General features: G+C 40.5%; 3 protein-coding genes across 5 annotated transcripts in view; 2 read left to right on the forward strand and 1 right to left on the reverse strand.

Moving 5' to 3' along the window:
* Positions 1-19818, forward strand: part of polb (polymerase (DNA directed), beta) — a 205665-nt gene that overhangs the window by 181337 nt on the left and 4510 nt on the right. The window contains exons 2-11 of one of the 2 annotated variants that reach the window (XM_080766754.1): positions 16547-16712; positions 17067-17124; positions 17487-17553; positions 17998-18072; positions 18169-18227; positions 18599-18648; positions 19211-19262; positions 19390-19444; positions 19527-19599; positions 19684-19754. In XM_080766754.1, the coding sequence (XP_080622880.1) occupies positions 16652-16712; positions 17067-17124; positions 17487-17553; positions 17998-18072; positions 18169-18227; positions 18599-18648; positions 19211-19262; positions 19390-19444; positions 19527-19599; positions 19684-19754 (621 nt within the window). In that variant the 5' untranslated portion in view covers positions 16547-16651. Of the gene's footprint in view, positions 1-16530; positions 16713-17066; positions 17125-17486; positions 17554-17997; positions 18073-18168; positions 18228-18598; positions 18649-19210; positions 19263-19389; positions 19445-19526; positions 19600-19683; positions 19755-19818 lie in introns of those variants that run through there. The other variant, XM_080766753.1, reaches the window with a different exon arrangement.
* Positions 2396-11556, reverse strand: vdac3 (voltage-dependent anion channel 3). 2 transcript variants are annotated; one of them, XM_080765434.1, is made up of 10 exons: positions 11470-11548; positions 8484-8648; positions 7190-7261; positions 6938-6987; positions 5423-5575; positions 4947-4999; positions 4600-4827; positions 4287-4437; positions 3910-3967; positions 2396-3546 (listed from the first exon to the last, which is right to left on the reverse strand). In XM_080765434.1, the coding sequence occupies exons 2-10, from the start codon at positions 8641-8643 to the stop codon at positions 3455-3457; spliced, it is 1017 nt and encodes a 338-aa protein (XP_080621560.1). In that variant the 5' UTR covers positions 8644-8648; positions 11470-11548; the 3' UTR covers positions 2396-3454. The 2 variants fall into 2 exon arrangements, with proteins under 2 accessions (XP_080621560.1, XP_080621561.1); XM_080765435.1 differs by lacking the exon at positions 8484-8648 and having other exon boundaries at positions 11470-11556.
* enkd1 (enkurin domain containing 1) lies at positions 13376-16049 on the forward strand (the record flags this gene model as incomplete). Its single annotated transcript, XM_080765709.1, has 7 exons — positions 13376-13465; positions 13840-14067; positions 14438-14601; positions 14672-14848; positions 14945-15081; positions 15227-15363; positions 15889-16049. Exons 1-7 carry the CDS (start codon positions 13381-13383, stop codon positions 16047-16049), a joined length of 1089 nt encoding a protein of 362 aa, XP_080621835.1. The 5' UTR covers positions 13376-13380.

The following is a 19818-nucleotide window of genomic DNA, read 5'->3' on the forward strand; positions in this document are numbered from 1 at the left end:
GATATATACAGTATATAGTATAGTGACAAGAATGTTTGTGAGGAGGATTAATTAACGACTAAAGAGAAAAAGGGGGTAAAAAAGTATTGGCTACTCTAAAGTAAAACATCATTGGCCAAAACAATCATGGCCACATTGGCCATGATTGTGTTTGGAACTGATGCTGCCTTATACCGTATATGGTGGTTTCAAAATAATTTTACACACTTTCAAATGTTTTATAATGCTTTGACATTTTTTTTTAATGTGATTTGTGTTCTTTTTAGCACCCCTTTGTTGTGGATTTGAAATAAACCTTCATGGTATGTTTCTGATATTTATGTACAGTACCTTATATATCCTGCAAGGTTGCTGACTTTGGTCTATGTAGTATGTGCCAAGTCATACCCCTTTGAAGTTTTTTCATAAATATCTTCAAAACTAAAGATAAAGTTGTTTGTCAATTCTCCACAAAGGTTTCTGTAGCATTCAGACTAAAGGTCCCTACACACTGCTGCGTTTTTTGGATTTTTAGCAGCGTTTTTCCGCCGGTTTTCCGAAAAAACGTGTCTAGTCTGCAAGGACCTTTACAGTACATTTTAGGAGATAGAAAATGTGTAATGGAAAATCTAGCCTGATCAATTTTACTTGTTATTGAGCACGATTTGTAGAGTGAGGCTAGATGTAGGTGCAGGAGTTATGCATTTATAATTAATTAATTCCAAGATGTATTATTGCATTCTGATCAGGCAATATTTGTTTTGCAATGCTTCCTATCGTTGGTGAAAATGTCATGTGAAACTGTGCAAACCTGCGGCAGAAGAAAAGCCTGTAGGGCTAGAACCCATGTCAATTTGTGCTGTGTGTTTTATACATTTACTGTATGTATGTTATCTCTCAATGTTATTTATTGAGAAATTAAGCAAAAAAGGTCACCCTTTCCTGTATTTTTCTTTTAACTGGAATATGGTATGATTGTGAGTAAAGCTACACTGTGGGGGTACATATGTCTAAAGCATTTGCGATGTACATTCCGTGTGTAAATGTATAATCTGTAAATATACATTAGCAAATGCACAAATTATTTGTAAACTCGCAAAACACATAAAACAGATCTGCAAATACAAGAAAGTCCACAAATAAAAACACAGAATCTGTGAATACATTAAATTAATTTACAAATAAGTCATTTGTTAATTTGTTAGTTTGTGTTTTATTTGGGAATTGAAAAGGAATTTGTTCTAGACTTTTTCAGAGCAAAACCGTGTTTAGGGACGTAAAAAGTAGTTACTCCCTTGTCTAATGGTCAGACTCAGCAGATGTATGGTATAGTGGTCTAATGGTCAGACTCAGCACAGATATTTCATGTTCAAATCCCAGACCTTTTACAGTTCATTGCTTTAACTTTGGCTAATTTAACTGCTAAAATACAAAAAAATGCTTCAACAATACAATAAAGTGCAGACTACAGAGTGAGAGATGGTGTACTGGTCTGATCATCCTAAAGGTTCTGTGTTCAAGTCCCACATTTCTTTGTTCAATTCTGGAGTAGCCTATGTTTCATTCTTGCAATATATATATATATTTCGAGTAAAGTGCATGAGCCGAATAAACATTGAGCAGAATGCAGATTAATTAAACATTGCACAAAGATGTTTTCTCACAACCTGCATATAATGAATTATGATGTTATGTTACTGTGAAATGGCAACTGCCAATCAATTGGGACATGACACTGGCTGTGCGCCAATCGGTCAGAAAACACTTGGGGTGATAATTTATGACTATTGTTGTGTTCTTAACCCATTCTGAACGGGAACCCATTTTGGTGTTAGCATCATGTTATGCTTTAGCCATTTAAAAATAGCAGACCTACAAGCTCATAGCGCGCCACCAAGTGGCGCGCTACGAGCTTGTAGATCTGCTATTTTTGAAAAATCGAAGAACGACAGACATTTTTAGAATCTGATCTCAGGTCAGAATGGGTTCATCAGACCAGTGTGTGTCCAGTGGAAACCTCGTATGAATCTGATCTCAGGTCAGAATGGGTTAAAGTATGTATCTGGGTAGCTCAATCAGTAGAGCATTTTGAGCCTAAGGTTGTTTGATCCAAGGCACAGCCACATCAGCTTATGAGTAGCGCAGTAAATCGTGTAGTAAGCACTGGGAGCTGATGACAGGTGTTGCTCATCCATCCTCCAGGGTTTAGTGCATCGAAACAGGGCTTCATGCATTCTCAACTGATACCGACAATAAGCCTCTCCAACTCCATAATATCGAATGGCTGAAAGATTGTCATTGTTAGAAAGAAAACAACTATTAATACATTTCCATAATGATTCAAAATATATTGTATTTTAAATATTTCTGCTGTCTTAAAATTCAAAGTGGAAAGACAGAACTCAATGGACACCAATGAGTTTGACATTCTTTATTCCATAAATTCATTAAAATCCGTTTTAGCTGGACTAACTACTGACAACCATCCCTAACCGAAGCACAGCAAAAGTGGTTGCGGTAAAGTTTAAATGGGTACAGGACACAAAGAGAGACATGACAAAGAGATGACAGAATTCCACAGTTGCCTTGACCCTCAAAAAGATTCTTCACCACAGGACCAGAATTAAAATAGAGGTTTTCAGGCAGCAGAAGCTACACAGTTTAGAACAGTGTTCAAGGGATTGAACACTGTGCTTTAATTCACCTCTTTGTTTTTCTGGTTAGTTCTTGTCCTTTAATTGTGTCCTTTTACAATCACTGTAGTGTAGCTACTTGTCAATGTGACAATAAAACTCCCTTTGTCTGGGAAGGTGCAGGAATTGAAACAAAAGTACTTTTCCATGACTTGGAAAGAACGTACAACAAACACACCATAAACACAACAAATTTATCTTCCACCCTCATTATCAACAATCAAAATGTAGACTCAATATGTGATCTGAGGCTGCTGATGATGGTCACAAATCAAGCACAACGAAGGTAAAGAATAGAAGATGAGATAGGTAGCAGGACAAATTTTAAATTACACTCTTCTACCAAAGTAACACAATTTGCCTGGCCAGACTGGTAAAACATTTTGCAATAATTTGAGGAGTTAAGTTAAGACACTACTTATTATTAACCTTTTTTGTCGCGTTTTTCGGAAAAATGTGACAAAAAATCCTTTAAATGTTAACTAACCCCGTTCTGTTCCCATACTGTAATAAATAATTGGAAACAGGTATTGCCGTATTATTGGTAAAAGAACAGAAAAGAAAATCTCAACAGTCAGTAATTACAGTCCCGGAGGTCTTGGGTGGTGCTAAGAGGTTGTAGGGTTAAGGCCAAACAATGTGTGAGTGTCAGAGTGTGTCTGTGTAGCATTCAGAAGGGAGACTTCTCAAGGTGATTCTGTGTGGTTGTTTGAGGTTTCCTCACATATGGGCTCTTTACTTTTTCTTTTCTCCACCTTGCTGTCCCCATGTCATCTTGGGGCTTATGCTTCCAGCTCAAAGCCCATGCCCACTTTGTGCCCGCCAGCGTTGAAGTTCTTTCCATCAATTAGAGCTGAGAGAGTAAGCTTCACACCTGTGGGGAAGTGTATCAGTTCCAGAAAGTAAGTGTACCGTTCTTGTGCAACAGAGCAATGTTTGAGATAAGGCCTTTCTGTGCAAATTGGGCTGAGGGAAAGCATTCTCCAGGGATTCAAAATATATTGGTAAAGCCATTCTAGCTCATCTTAACCACATGAATCCATGCACCCCTATTCTGACACAAACATTCAGCAAAAAATAACTACTTGTAGATCGGCTATTTTTGGCAAATACATTTCATGTAGAGATAAAAAAGGAGCAGGTCTAGTATAGACTCCTGGGGGACTCTTCTAGTAGAATTCGGTGATTATAAGTTATTAATTTGAAAGGATAGGATGAGAGACAGTGATGCACTTACCTGGCCTCAGGGTTTGTGTGTAACCAACGCCAACGAGACAAGCGTTGTTGACTTTGGTCTGTGAGAAGCAGATACATGAAATAGTAAAAGAATCATGTATTTGATAACAATATACTTGTATGCACAGTAAAAGCATGCAAACAAAAGAATATTATTTTAACTTGCAAATTAAAATGACAATAATAACACTCCAGAATGTACTTCTTCATGTACTTGTACGTACATGGCTATAACACCCAGATACGTAATCACTACAAGTATGCATAATGTATTGTATAAGTCCAGTCCAATACACTTTAGCTTATTATTGTACATCCCCTTTTGTTCTTGTGACAGTGTAACTCTTCCCCCGACCGCATGCTGAAACCAGTACTCACAGCCAATGAGGTGTCCTTATCTAGCTGGTATTTGGCTCCAATTCCAAAGCGCGTGTTGTTGCTGCCGGCTGTCCACGCCAGGTTGATGGCGGTCTCCAGGTTGCCGTTCACCTTCTGGTAAATGGAGCCGCCAAACTCAGTGCCGTCGTTACTGAAACACAACACCACATGAGCACTAGTATAGTAGAGAGGAAACAATCCATGTCTGTGTCACTGGGGTTTATCCTGAAGTTCATTCCCCTTGAGCAGAGTTTCTCTAATGTTCACTCTTGCTCCATTTATCACTTGACGGTGCCCTGGCGGTAGTACTCACACACTGGTGTGGAGCTGGAAATCTCCGGCTTTGTATCCCAGGGCGAAGTTGTTCTGGGCCAGCTTGGACTTAGCCGTGTCAAAGGCCATCTGGTAGCCAGCCAGCCAGCCCTCGTAGCCCAGCACGGCAGCTGCGTGGACCGTGGGACCGGCCATGTCGAAGTCAAGGTCACAGCCCACGTTGACGAAGTCACGCTTGTAAGCCGTCTTCAGTTTGCCGCTCTTCTTTCTGCCGAAATAATGTCAAGGGTGAAGATGAGAGGGCGATAAAAATCAAATCAAATCAAATCAGGTGTGAATCAAGTGTGAATTAAATAATTGTCTAATGAATAATGGGATGGGTCTTACCCAGTGTTGGGCACAAATGACGTGTCCAATGACAGCTTCAATCCATTAGCCAGCTATGCACAGACACAGCGCAAAAAGGGAAAAACCAACATGAGCTTGCATGAATGTATAAAAAAGGCTAAAAGATAGATATGCTTCTTTTTCATTGATCTGCTAAGCTGGTTTCTGTAAAAGTAATAATGCTATTATTTGAGAGGTCAATCAAGCTTTCTCGATAACAGGCTGCTGTTCTGCCTCAGTTTACGCTTACAAGCGGAAACTGAGGAAGCTTGTAAGCTAATACAATCATTGATATATTTCATGTGAAATTATTTATTTCGTTTGGAAGTAAAGCAGGATAATGTACAGTGAGATGGTCATTACTGGACAATAAACCTGTCACCCCTACCTAAATGTGTAATAACTATAGCTTATCTCATCTATTCTTCATCAATATAATTTCTAGACCATATCCCTTAAATAATCATATTACTCACCTGGTCCTCCATTGTGACTTCCGTTGTCAGTGTGTTGTCCGTGTTCCATTTCTGGTTGAAGCTGAGGCCCAGCTCCTTCACTTTGTACTTGGTCTCCAGGTGGCCACCTGATTTCCCTGTATCTGTGTTGTTGGTGCCAGAGGTGTTAAACTCCTGAAAGAGAGAGGGAAGTTATTTAGTTTTATTTAGTAGTTAACTCTATAACATTATAAAACCACACAGCAGGTAGGCTAAATACAGGTGAGAGAAAAAGTAGTAGAGGGGAAAACAAAGATTTGAAAGAAACCCCACCAGCATCACTTCAACACATCTCCTCTGCCACACAATCCCTTTCCTTTCAAATCTGTATGACTAGGTTATAGAGTATGCGCATGCATAAAGTGAATGGCAGATGAGTGTCAAATCGAGTGGAAAAGTGAGTGACAAAGGGAATTTAATGTTGTTTAAAGTAATTTCATGCACTCAAATAGGACTTTTCTGTTTGGATGTATGGGCTGTCCTGGTATGATGATGTCACGCGCATACCCTCTATTGTGGGGAGCTACAAAGTGTGGTTGCACTAGTGAGTCTTCTGAGGAACAGAGGATTTGTGGAGAGTTGAGTGGGGAAGGAAACTAGGTAGAGCTGGTTTCTAAGTGTATCTGAGGTCAATGCCAGAACAGTTTTAGCAGCAGAGGATATTGTATCAGCTGAAGGTGCTACTGCAGCAAAGAAGTATTTATTTACTCAGAAGTATGTCCACCTCACACACTCAAGCCACAATCACTATCGCTGCTTTACCTTTGAATGCACCTGTATTTAATCACACACTTGCACACAGAAAGACTGGCAAACATTCTTACCATCTGACAAGGAATGTCCAAAGAGAAAGCGGAAAAAGACAGAGAAAAGATAGCATTAGAGAGAACTACACAAGATTTACATTAGCCAGTTTATCTGCTTTCTGAAGGAAAATGAAGCAGAGACCTATGAGGGGGAGGAAGACGCATGCAGTGATTTTTGGCATTGATGGAATACATTTACAGACGTTTTGAAAGCAGTGTATTGGGGCAATGTAGTTTGGAGGTAACTAAACATTTGATCAAATGCTTATTTTCTTCAGTGCTACAGCATAGCATACCACCTGATGGAAAAGAGCGTAAAACTGGTTGGACACTCTGGGCTGTATTTTCCGTGTCTTAAGTACCAGGTCTTATTCCCTAACTTGAGTAAACTAAAGACCTGGAGGCGTGATCAATGCCATTTGGCTATTCTGAGTGTCCAAAGAGCATTGATCACGCCACCAGGTCTTTAGTTTACTCAAGTTAGGGAATAAGACCTGGTACTTAAGACACGCAAAATACAGCCCTCTGTGTGTTAGAGTTAAACTGACTATGTCAGGCAACAAAACCATCATTTTGGCATGGCTATAATTCTGAGTCAGCCATCTGAGCTACACCGTAGACTAGAGCTCCAAGACAAAGGTCGGGACATAAAGCTCAAAATGTTCACGCTTCCAATGACTTTTGTACTTACAACTCCACTCTGGGACTTGGTCTTCACGTCCAGTTTCACGGCCCCAAAGCCTGGAAAGATAATAACAAAAACGGAAAAAAAGGTCAAAAATGTGTTTGGCTGGAGGAACAGTACAGAGCCCAGTGGGGGCTCCTCACTGGCAGGTGAGCCAAAAGGTTCAAATAGCAGTGACAACACAGAAATGTGTGTGTGGAGGAATTAATAAGCGCAACGACGAAAAAGGGGTAAAAAGCTGTAAGTCTAATTACTTACCATAGCCCTTGTTGAAGATGTCTTTGGCAGATTTGCCCAGGTCTGCGTATGTGGGTGGGACAGCCATTATGCCTGTGGAAACAGGTTAATGGTTTCAAAATCTCTCTCGCTAATGAAAACATTGATACAAATACACAGATACATCTCACCTGTTTCAAGCTAGATAATGCATAATAATATCGAAAAGGCTTCTGGAAAATATGGAAAGAGGCACTAAAAACTAAAAAGCGGCAAAAGGAAAGGGTCCACATTTCATTTCACAGTTCACACAGGACTACAGAGCTGAGTAACCACACAAACCACAGCACTTCATCACAGCAGCATCTATGATCTATGCAGACAAACAAAGCAATAACATACATCTATCCTGGTGTTTCTACCAGCATTTGCAAGCCAACAGATGACCAAAGCTAAAAGCTGAAGCGGGATGTAAAGATGGATGGGTCAGTTTAGTTGGAAAAGCACTGATCCTCTCGAAGTGGCCATACAATGACATTGACGGCTGTGAGATATATACAGCCCAACCACCCTATTGATTCCTTGGCCTCAGTCCATTAAAAAGCAGCAGACGTTATTTAGCTAACAGGATTCATTCTGGACTATGATAACCCATAGCAGCCATCCAGAAAAAGAATGTTAACAGCATAAGAGATAAAGTGATAAAACTAAACAGGCCATAGCAACAATAGCACTACAATATGTGTGCTGCAATGCCTATGTTGAAGCAGATTTGGTTAGTCAGCAGCTAACACTACTGCACACCGTCATCAGGGTCCCCTGGGTCAGCTACACAGAGCTCTGTCAGTGTGTGTGTGTTAAAATCTATTTTCCTTTATGTTATGTGTGGGCAGGAATACTTTGAGGACATTTTCTGCTTTTTATCATTCCTTTTAAAATGTATTTTCATTTTAGCACGGCACTGACACTGCTCTCCCCTGTCAGTTCCTCTTGGGTAGAGAGATGGATGGATGCAGATTGCTGAGGATCTTTCTAGGGGCAGATTCACATTATGGATCACCCGACCGCTCCCGGGACCGCATTGGGACCGATTGAAGTGTACCCGGATACGGATCGCTGCAATGTGAAAGCATTGAATGAAGTGTACTCGGATGCGGAAGAAACAAGGCCAATGTGAATCATGGCCAGCGGGGACCAGGAAATCGTATTCGGGAACAGTTCGAATCAATCGGACTCAGTGTGAATCTGCCCTATAGGACAGCTCGACTCATGGGACCCCGATGGCAGGTCCTCGCCTTTCTCTCTCTGGTCTCACCGGCTCCGTCCCGCAACTCACCGTGTTCCTTGAGCACGTGGTGCTTGCATGCCCCACAGTGCTCTTTGTTCTCTGTCTGCTTGCCCTTTCCTGTACTGGCCTCATGCTGCTGCGGCTCTTGCTGCGGCTGCTGCTCCTCCACCTTGCTCTCCACCTTGCTCTCCTCGCTTGTCTCTGCCATGCTTTCTTGAGAAGAGGGGCGTGCAAGAACACATTTTTGGCACGCGCATTTACACTGTTGTCACAACTGACTGTGTACAGTACTGGTTCTTGTTGTGCTTTTCTAATTCTCTGTGATGTATATTATGAGTTAACCACTTAGCCCGGCCTAAATACCTTTTATATAAGAACATTGTTATTTTCTTCATTTTTGAGTGGTGCAACCACTCCAAGCCAGAAACATGTCCCTATGTCCGTCCGTCCATCCCTATGACTGTATGTCCCTATGTTTAGGGTACCTACAGGGGGCGCTGTTGCACCACTCACTTCAGATTGGTCTGATTTTTAAACATGCCGTAAAGGTCGAAAGTATAGTTAAGCGAAATGTATGCCTGCGTCACTCGCCGAAGATTTTCAAGTAAATTTGCAACTAGTATAAGTTAAACTTCATTGCACATTTCACAGGACCCCAGCTTCAGATTTTCTAGTCAGAGATAGTCTCCTTACTCTCCTATCTAAACAGGTGTAACTTTAGCAAACTATTGCATCATGATTCATGTATAGGGGACAGTAGTTAATGAACACACTATGTACTTTGTGTGCTACACAAAATAGGATTGGTTGATACAGTGTGTATAGCCACTTTATGGCCTTTAAGTGCACAGGCTATTGATAAAGCGACCTGCATGTAAAACACAATGCAACACCTAAGCTTAGCTAAGCTTTTAAACACTTTCAACCTGTTTGTTTTTTTTAAACCTAGATGAGCTTGTAGCTATTTTTTCTATTTTAAAGTTGAAAGCGTTAAAAACAGTAACAAAAACATTGGTCCACAGGTCTTATTTTGTTTTAAGAAAGTCACTCTCTTTCTCTGTTACCGCTTGGATGGTAGAGCAGACCATAGACAGACTGCAGAGCACATGTTGCTCCTATAATGATTTGAAGTGTCTTATTTGTGTTCAGAGGTGGTGTAGATATATTACTAACACAACAGGAGTCGGGCCCTCATGTCCTCTGTGGCATAGAGGGCATAATGGCCTGACTTGCGCTAGGGCAGATAGAGCCCATGCTGTCTTAGCACTGTTGTTCAGTTTCTGAGGGACTTTGCATCTGTCTGCTAGCTGATCCCACCAGGCATTCTGCTGAGTTTGTGCAATTCATGGACAGTCTTTGTCAGTTAACTCCGCCCTCCCCACACACACACACACACACACACACACACACACAAACAGGCCAGCACGCACGCGCATACACATGCACACACACACTCAAACAGGCCAGCACGCATGCATGCGCATGCACACACACACACACACACACACACACACACTCTTCCTTACCACCATCTTTTAGTCTGTTTTCAATGCTTTAAATCCTGTCTTCCCTCCCTCCCCAAATCCTGCTCTAAATTTAGCCTAGGTGAATTTGACACTATACAACACATGACCACGCGGATTCAAAATGGGTGCCTTGTCCCCACTGGGCTTATTAAAACATCTGAACTAAGTAACATCCTGTATCCCAAACAAACAAGCAAAAATGAGATCCACATAGGCTACATACTCAGCAACCCAAACTAAAAGCACTCCCAATGTTAAAGACAGAGGGGCCACAGTGACTCCCATTAATCACCCAATCACAAGACAGGAATGCAACTAGCACACAAAACATGCTAAGGATAATGAAAGTGTGACAAACAGTGAGATAAGCCATCAAGATACACCATGATATGAATGTATAGCCTGAATGTACAGTGCATTGGCCCATACTTGCACTATCATATTCTGATCTCATGAACATGATATTCACAGTTTCACACACAGGATTCATGGGGACAACACACTACTGGGCCCAGATCTGGCCTGCACAGTGCACATCAATAAAGATGAATTAATGTGATTTCAGTACTTTGGATAGCGACTTTCCACAAGGAGCCTATAGGCTTGCCGCCTAGCCTAGTGCTACTGCCTAACCCTAATGCATATCCACAGAAACGGCTCACCACGAGCAACTTAATTCACGAATAAAACCCCTGCCTTTCTTGTCGTCATTTATTCGTTGACCTTGTCCTTTATAGTTGCTAATACCACCGACGACCAGATAAACCAATATCCGCTGACATCACAGCCATGGTTTGCGACTTTGCGTACAATTTGCCAAAGATGACCAGAACACCTTGTCATGTGGACCTTGCTTATCCACAAATAACTATACGTACCAGCTTTTAACCAGACTTATGGCATCGAGGTGAACTTTGCTTGTAAACGCTGACGCTCGTCTACTTGTGAACAGAAAGGGCTTAGATGTTCCCTATGGGATTGGGACAGCCACCTTCAATTGGTTCGCATTGTTCATGCGTCAGTACTACTAGGCCTCTTTCTCTGTATGGTCGTGTCCCACACCACACAAAACATATCCTCACGAAAAATAACCCGTAGGTCCTACTATTAAATTATGGAATGCAACTTCGTAGGCTATTGTTTTAAAATAAATAATATTATGGACTAGTTTTCTTTAGGCCTAGTGTAAAAGAAGACTGGCGCCTGACGGACAAGAAAACAATTATATAATCATTATTCAGTCATTGTTTACATGAATTATGATTACTTTACTATTCCGTTATGTTAATAATGGGATGTGATCTTGTCAGGTTGCTGTACCCTGACATAGGCTACTGCAGACTGCACTACTCCCACCCTGCTGAATGCGTAGCGTACCTCCTCCCATCTCATTACAAAACCAAATGACCGGAGTCAGCTCATATGTGTCATTGCCATGCAGTTAGAGCTCTATGAAAAAATAGCTTACGATACGATATGCAGTATGGCAAAAGTTTCATATCCCCTACCTTTATTAATGGACCGATGCGCCTATAGTTTCACAAACCTCTGCTCGCGCTATGGGGCACAGTGAAGGAGAAAGCTGACACAAGGACTGCGCACGCGCCGCCAATGCACGCCGAGGGCGGGGCAGTTGTGCAACTGTCATTGAGATGTATGGTCCAATGCCCCCCCCTATGGTCCAATGTTTGTGTTGACAACATTTTACATTTTGTTGTTTGTCGTCATCATCAAGTAGTCATGACCACCATACAAAAATTTGCAATTTGTTTTAATAGCCGGGGAGCCACATACCCAAAAGCTCAACGGTTAAGGATTAACCTGTGATGTCATGTCGTACTTTGTATTTGTGTTTTCTCTATTCACTTGGTCATTAAGGTCCACAGAATCGCGAAAAAAAAGTTACGGACATTTTATATACCACACCATAGACAACCTATATAAGACAAAAATTCCCAAATTTCATCATGCTATAAGTAGCATGTGACAATTGTGACATGTCAAACTAGGGGGTTTTCATGATTCTGAAAACACTGAAAACACTCCTTGGCCTAAAAACGGCCAGATGAGGTCAGCACAAATGTGATGAGGTCAGCACATTTGGAGTGGCTATGGCCTACACAAATGGCCATAACCTTTTTTCACACTGTTTTCGGTAGAGCAGGCCTCTCATTCTGTGGACCATAATGACCAAATTAATATTTTCTATTCCTTTTTCTATTCAACACAAATAAAAAGTCACAGGTCCTGTCCAATTTTGGGCCTGTGGCTCCCCAGCTATAATGCATAGTGAAGTGTAGCTTAGGCCTACAAACAGAATTAATTAGGACTGGTAGTGGTAGTGGTAGGTAGGAATACTTGCATACAGCATTTTATATACCATTTCGTATCAGAAAATATACTTTCAAATAAGATTCCAAGATTCCAATTTCAATGATTCCAACAATTGAGTATTGAGTAAATATATATATATATATATATAATAATATATATATATATATAGGTTGGTTGTGGTTAATAATAATTATTGTCCATACATTAGTGTGGCTCCTGACTGTGTCGCATTTATTTTGGTGGTGCAATGAAAGCATTCCTCCCGCAGAGGGCAGTGGTGTCACGCTGGCCGGGACATGATACCCTGAATGACTGAATGGGACAGTAAAGCTAAACCACCTACCTACCTATAATGAGCATGTGACCACAAAGCTGTCTAATGCGGCCAAGAGTGTCTGACCAAATATGCGTATAATGGCCAAATTACAAAAAATCTAGATGACCAAAGTATGGCGCCTACAAAAAACATACTCCAGGTAATGGACAATTTGAATGAAAATAACTTTCCATTCATTAGCGATTTCATGATGTGTACGTTTGTACCACGGTTGCCATGGTGACGATCGTGTCGAGTGTTGTTGATACTACTGCGTCATCAATCTGCGAGAACAAAATCGTCAGTTGGTCAACAGTTGGACACATTCAGTTGGACACATTCCAAAAGGTAATCTTATTTATTTATTTATCCTAACGCAAACTTAAATAACTTGTTCCAATATTTTACAAATTGATTGTAGAAAATAAGATTGATAGATAGTTTTTATTTATTCCAACGTTTTCCAAATACGATTATGGCATGAATGGCATGCAAAGCAAAGCTAATGTATCCATGCAGGCTGCAGCAACGTTGATTATTTGGGTTTCCAAACATACCGGTAGATTAAATGTGCTATAATGTATTTATAATATTTTAATTTTTGTATAGTCTCATAGTAGGCTATTAAGTGATATCAAGCAATATTAAGCTCAGTGCGAAAACCTTCCTCTAATCCATTAGATATTTTGTATGCCTGATTATTGCCTGTATAGGTTATAGCACTGTCTGTAAATGTGAACGTCCACTTTATTAATTCCAGCATCTTCTGATGTGTGAGGGTCCTTCGATGATATCTGGGCCAATTCCCCCAGATCCTTCTCTTTTTCCAGAGTACTACAAACGTCCCAGCTCTGGTAAGGTCATGCCAGTCTGAAATCACCTCAATAATTGTAATTGCAATTCAATGTGAGAACATGCCTGTTTTCTGTACTGTTTGCATGTGTGCATGTGTGCGTGTGTGTGTGTGTGTGTGTGTGTGTGTGTGTGTGTGTGTGTTTGCGTGTGTGTGTGTGTGTGTGTGTGCGTGTGCGTGTGCGTGTGCGTGTGTGTGTGTGTGTGTGTGTGTGTGTGTGTGTGTGTGTGTGTGTGTGTGTGCGTGCGTTTGTGGGTGCATGCGAGTGAACATTTCAAATGCAATTTATTTTCAAGTAGGCTACCTCAATCAGGCAATGTATCTGCAATATTAGAATTGTAAAAGATACAGTATGCGTCTCTTTCCTTCCTGCAGCTCGAGGACGTTTAGAGGGAAACTCTGGTGGGACTTTGTCTTTAATCTCAGGCCCCCTGGCCCCGGACCCTGTGTTGTACCCTGGCTGCTACAGTGCTCGAACCCCTCCTCGTCGCCCTCGCATTGGCCCTAATGCCACCCATATTCTGGAGAGAGGACAGAGGGGCGTTGTCGGGGCACTACTCAAACTGGATGGTGTCCCCTTCACTCCAAATGTCCCTAAAGAAAGTATGTCAAGCTCTCTTGTTATACAGAGCTTTGTATTGTATTTCCGTGAAGTTGGGCATATACATTTTTTTATAGGTGATGATTTGTAGCAACCTCAGGATTTATAGTTGGAAAATTAAGCTTGTCTAAAAATGAGTGCATCTCTGTAGAGTCGGATGGATAAAGATGAATAAAATGGGGATCAGTATGTAATACTCCTGTTGAATCTGTTTACATAGACTTAAAATATCACAGCCCAACTGTGTTACTAGTAGTAGTCCTTGACTCCTCAGTCCTCACCTATAAAAAGTATTTTCTTTTAAACTCTGTTCAAATAGCCTGTAAAGGAAACCAACAACTTTTCTTACAATTTATGTTTGTTCCATTTCAGAGCTGTTGGTACGTGACCACAGAAAAGACAATGTGCGTAGACTCAGGGAGATCCAAAGGCGCTGCAAAGAGCAGGAGGCTGAAAGAGCATGCTCCCGCCCTGTTCCTGTCAAAGCACTCTGGACCTCCAACAAATACAAGGATGTCCCATCCAGGGTCCAACAGGTAAGGAAGTCTAATTGTGGTAAATGAAAATCCTAGATTGAGTTATACTTGCTCATGTTTTATAATTCAGTCCTCCTGCTTCTTAATACAGGAGACCAGCCCAACTACCAAGCCACAATGTCAACATTTCCTTAGGGCCCACTCTAAATGTGGGTCACCGTGTCCCCCTAGACCACATAACAGCTCCTCACCCTCTGCTCTACAACGTCCAGCCTCTTGTAATTCTTCAGTGAACCAAAACCTGCAGGTGAGACTAGCCACTAGCCAGACTCTTTCTTATTGTAGATACCCTCTGTCAGGAGCTGCACATGTTTTTTGTTGCTACAGTTGTTCTCATTTGCAGGTTCAGGGGAAGGCCGTGGACTTTATAAACTATAATGCTCGGACTGCGGGAAAGACAGTGCTGCGTCGGTCTCAGTCACTGACAAACCTCAGAGATAGATCTGTACCCAGTGCAGTCAAGGGACAGGTTCCACAATAGTGAGTATTCTTCTTTCACTCATATTAAGCTGCAAAATATCTGATTTACATTCCATACATTTAATTGGTAAATCTCTCTGATTTGTATTTCTGACTGGCTTTTCTCTTTGTTGATATTTATTCCTTCTGTCTCTCTTACATGCAGTCTTGAGGAGAGGAAGGAACAGTGGCGTAGAGCAGAGGAGGAAAGGAGACGGAATACACCTGATCCCAGTGTCCCTACTGGTCACACCCTGATGCCAGAGCAAGAGAGACAGGAAACCCTGCAGTCACTTAAAGAGGGTAAAGTTTCATTCATGCTCCACCGCACAATGGTGTTGCTTGCTCACATGTGTTGCTTGCTCACATTGCAGTATCAATACCGCAATGTGGAAATACACTGTTACAAGTAAAAGTCTGGGTTAAAAATGTAATCATTCAAATCATTTGAAAATAGCAGATCTACAAGCTCATTGTGATCTTGTAGATCAGCTATTTTCAAATGGCCGAAGTATGTTTTGAAATAATAAACAAAATATACAAAGTAACTATAGTAAAGTTTTTAAATAATTGTAGTGTAGTAAAAGTATAATACTTTTACTTCTACTCCACTACATCTCAGAGGCAACTCTGAGATGTAGTGGAGTAGAAGTAAAAGTACAGAAAATTGGAAATACTCCAGAAAGTAAAAGATAACTCAAAATTGTACTTACACAACTGGACTCCGCCGTGCTATGGACTACAGTGTATATTCTGCATCTATACATCTCATCACGAATCTGTTCATTTTATGGAATATTCTGTGACTCTGTGTCTGTTTGTCCACAGCCCACCAGTCCATGGTGAGTGAGCTGCTCTCTCTTCCTGTCAGGACAGACACACTGAGCATCCGTTCCCGCCGCGCTCAGCTGGATAGCAAGCTGTCTGAAATGGAGGAGGCCATCAAGATATTCTCCAGGGACAAAGTATTCATCAAAATAGATTCATAAGACAGACCAAAAAAATAAAGATTCCTCTCGGTTTTGTATTTACTTTATATATTTTTGTTTTATTGTGGGTTTAAGTTTTAATTTTTGTGAATCAGTGAGTCTAGATTATGATTAGGAATCGATGATTGAATGATTATTCAGTTGTGTGTGTGTGTGTGTGTGTGTGTGTGTGTGTGTGTGTGTGTGTGTGTGTGTGTGTGTGTGTGTGTTAACTCTAGATTTGAAATTGCACCATTAAAACGTGTCATGTTTAAAGAATAATGGAATCAGATGTGTTTCTATCAATCTCACACACACACACACACACACACACACACACACACACACGAAGCATGATGTGCCAAAGTGTCACACTCTATATAAGGACACACCATGATGAGTCCGACTCCCACCCATAGACTAATAAAAGGGGTCCCACCGGGTCCCACCCCCATACGTGGTGACGTATAGTCATTGTTAGCTTCATTTGACGTGCTGCTAACGTGCTAGCAGCTGAGCTAAAGACTTGCAGGACATTTGCTTCCTAATCCGACTGGTCAACCACACAATATATAGAAACAACATATTTACCATTATACGATCAAGTGAAGGACTAATCAACTATGAGCAAAAGGAAAGCACCTCAGGAATCCCTGAACGAAGGGATAACAGACTTTCTAACCGGTACGGGGAGCATACTTTGGTCGTACCATAAGGGTCGTACGTGTTAATGTCTAATGTCTGCTAGCTCTCTGCTGTTCACCAGATTGTTACTTAAATTGCGAATTGCAACACAGAATAAAGATAGATTTATTAAAAGATAGTATTTTAGGGTACAATGTTATGTTTTCAGAAATGAAGAAACTTTAAGTAGAAACTGAAATTTTCAGGCTTGGGGAGATATTGAAATATTGAAGATATTTGGTCTTGTAATTTGGGGGGGGGGGGGGGGGGGGGGGGGTAAATTACCTAGTGGCAATCAACCGAAACTAACAGAAAGAAAATATGTTGGACTGATGATGAGGTTTTCACTTACAGAACTGGCCAATTATGAGAAGAATGTCAACAGAGCCATACACAAATACAATGCATACAGGTACAGTCATCCAATGTGTGTTTTAATATTGTCCAGAGGTTAGCCTATCTATCTTAATAGTATACACATTTTAGTTTTGGGTTGTGGTAATTTCTCAGAGTTTATTAAGCAGGAACAATAATGAAATTGCTTATTACTAGTCTATTCACAATTATTTTCTTTGATGAATTGAGTATGAAGGAGAAGGACCCCAATGGAAACAAGCCATAGTGCTCGTGCTTTTTTGGTTCTAAATCATATATTAACAGACCTTGTATAACTGTACTCTCCCGTGCTTGTCTCTGCAAACTGTTAAGTATTCAATCAATCGATCAATCTTTGTTTTGAAATTAAATATATGGTATCTTGTGTCCTGTGTTTAGGAAAGCTGCCTCTACCATTTCCAAATATCCCCAGAAGATCAAAAGTGGTACAGAGGCTAAGAAACTGGTGTGTACAGTATAATTGATGCATTAAATGATGCAGTGCACTACAATGTTATACCATTCAATTATAGTGAATTGGGATGGCATGCCTGAAGAATGGATGGGATTCCTAAGGAGCTGTAGAGTCGACATTCTGCATATCCAGTGTCATGCGTCATAGAGGGAGGTCAGTGGGGTCACTAGGTGACTGACCAGACTACCAGAGACTCTGTATTGATGTACTGGGATTGTTAATCTTTTCTAATGAAGGTTGACGTGAGTCCACCAGGATTCCTCCATTTAACCAGAGACATAGCTTGACAAGGATGCCCTTCTGAGAATGTGATACCCTCTACTGTAGTGTGAAGACAAGACAGTATGCCAAATGACATCGATATGTTTGTCAGCAGAGTGGAGATGGAGGTATGCCATGTTTAGAGTCATCACTCAAATTGTCATGTTTCCACAGGAAGGTGTGGGAGCTAAAATTGCAGAAAAGATTGATGAATTCTTGCAAACTGGCAAGTTAAGGAAACTGGAGAAGGTGTGTCTGGGGAAGCATTCATGAGTTTTTTTCTCGTGCATTACGTTTTTGATTGTGGCTTAACATTTATGGCTGATGCGTATATTTTTCCTCTAGATTCGTAATGATGACACAAGCTCCTCCATCAATTTCCTCACCAGAGTTACTGGAATTGGGTATGTAATTCTGCAAGAATTCCCAGTCCAATATCGAAACTCTTCATACATTGTGACCAATTAAAATGCTGTTCATTTTATCCATTTTATTGAAGATTTTCAAAAATGAAATGCAGTGATAAAGACTGTAAACCAGACAATGTAACTGTCTTTCTTGATAAACAAGATACAAATAAGCACAGTATCACATACAGTACAAATGCAATAAAGGATTCAAACAACACACAACATAGAATGCTGTACTTTATCTTTCTAAATGGAACACTGAGGGTGTGGAGGCAGGAACGTGTTGAATTTAAGATGGTCATTTAAATATATCCCTTAGTTTCTACATGCAACTAACTACTTTTTCGATTCTACTTTTTTCTCAGTCCTGCGGCAGCCAGGAAGTTCTTTGATGACGGAGTGAAGACACTAGAAGGTTTGTTCTGCAGCTGTTTTCAGTTCACATTGGCATCACAGCAATTTTATGAAAAGGCTATTATGGTTTGATGGAATCAACGCACACAATTTTGTGAACAAGGCTGCCGTAATAAAACATGTTCTTAGCCTGTGATATGTAAAAACACTGAAAAATGTATTTTGCCTACTTTGAAGTATATGTCTTCCACTTGCAAAAACAAGATATACAGTAGCTAATATCTGGAAGTAATCATTTATTGTACAAATAAGACGGGGTCTAATAACGGATGTTGTATGAGTTGTATAACAGCAAATCACCATCCCTGAGCATGGTCATTGCCTTTCTGAAAAGGAGATGCAACAGTTATCGTAAAGTTGTACAATTCCAATATTCATTGCAATGATGAGTTATGCTGACAAACGCATCTTTCACTTTTGTTTCATTATTAACTTTAGTTAATAATGAAAAATGTAATTATGCTGGCCTCTCTAGCATAGTTTTTTATGCATCATATGTTATGAGAATAGAAATGTATATATGAATGAATGAATGATATAGTCTATCTTTTTTTCTATTTTAGATTTGAAAAACATTGAACACAAGCTAAACCATCATCAACAGATAGGACTCAGGTAAAGATGGAAGGTCTTCTACATCAAATACTATATAGGCGTATACAGGCTTGAGCTCTGTAGTACGTCCTTTATTTCCTTATGTGAATATAGAAAGTGTGACAGAGCTTCCTTTTACCTCTGTCAGGTACTTTGAAGAATTTGAGAAGCGGATTCCACGAGCTGAAATGCAGAAGATGGAAGTGAGTCATTTAATTGTTTACGTATTTCTGGGTGACTGTTCATAGTTTTACATAAAGTGGCCTTACATTTGTGCTTGTTTAGGTTCTCATTATGAAGGAGTTGGAAAAGGTAGCCCCAGAATACATCGGAACCATTTGTGGAAGCTACAGGAGAGGTGAGAACATTCCATTTAAAGATATTGCAGTTTGCTTCTGTCTGGTATTGTCTTTCTTCTTACATCCATGTTGATGATACCTAGGTGCTGAATCCAGTGGTGATATTGATATCTTACTGACCCACCCAGACTTCACCTCTGAGTCTGAGAAGCAGGTGAGGGACATTTCTACAGTGGCTTGAATGTACTGTATTTCATACCAACACTCAAATTCCTTTA

Source organism: Protomyctophum bolini (assembly GCF_963924005.1).
Source record: "Protomyctophum bolini genome assembly, chromosome: 6".
Classification (NCBI taxonomy): Eukaryota; Metazoa; Chordata; class Actinopteri; order Myctophiformes; family Myctophidae; genus Protomyctophum; species Protomyctophum bolini.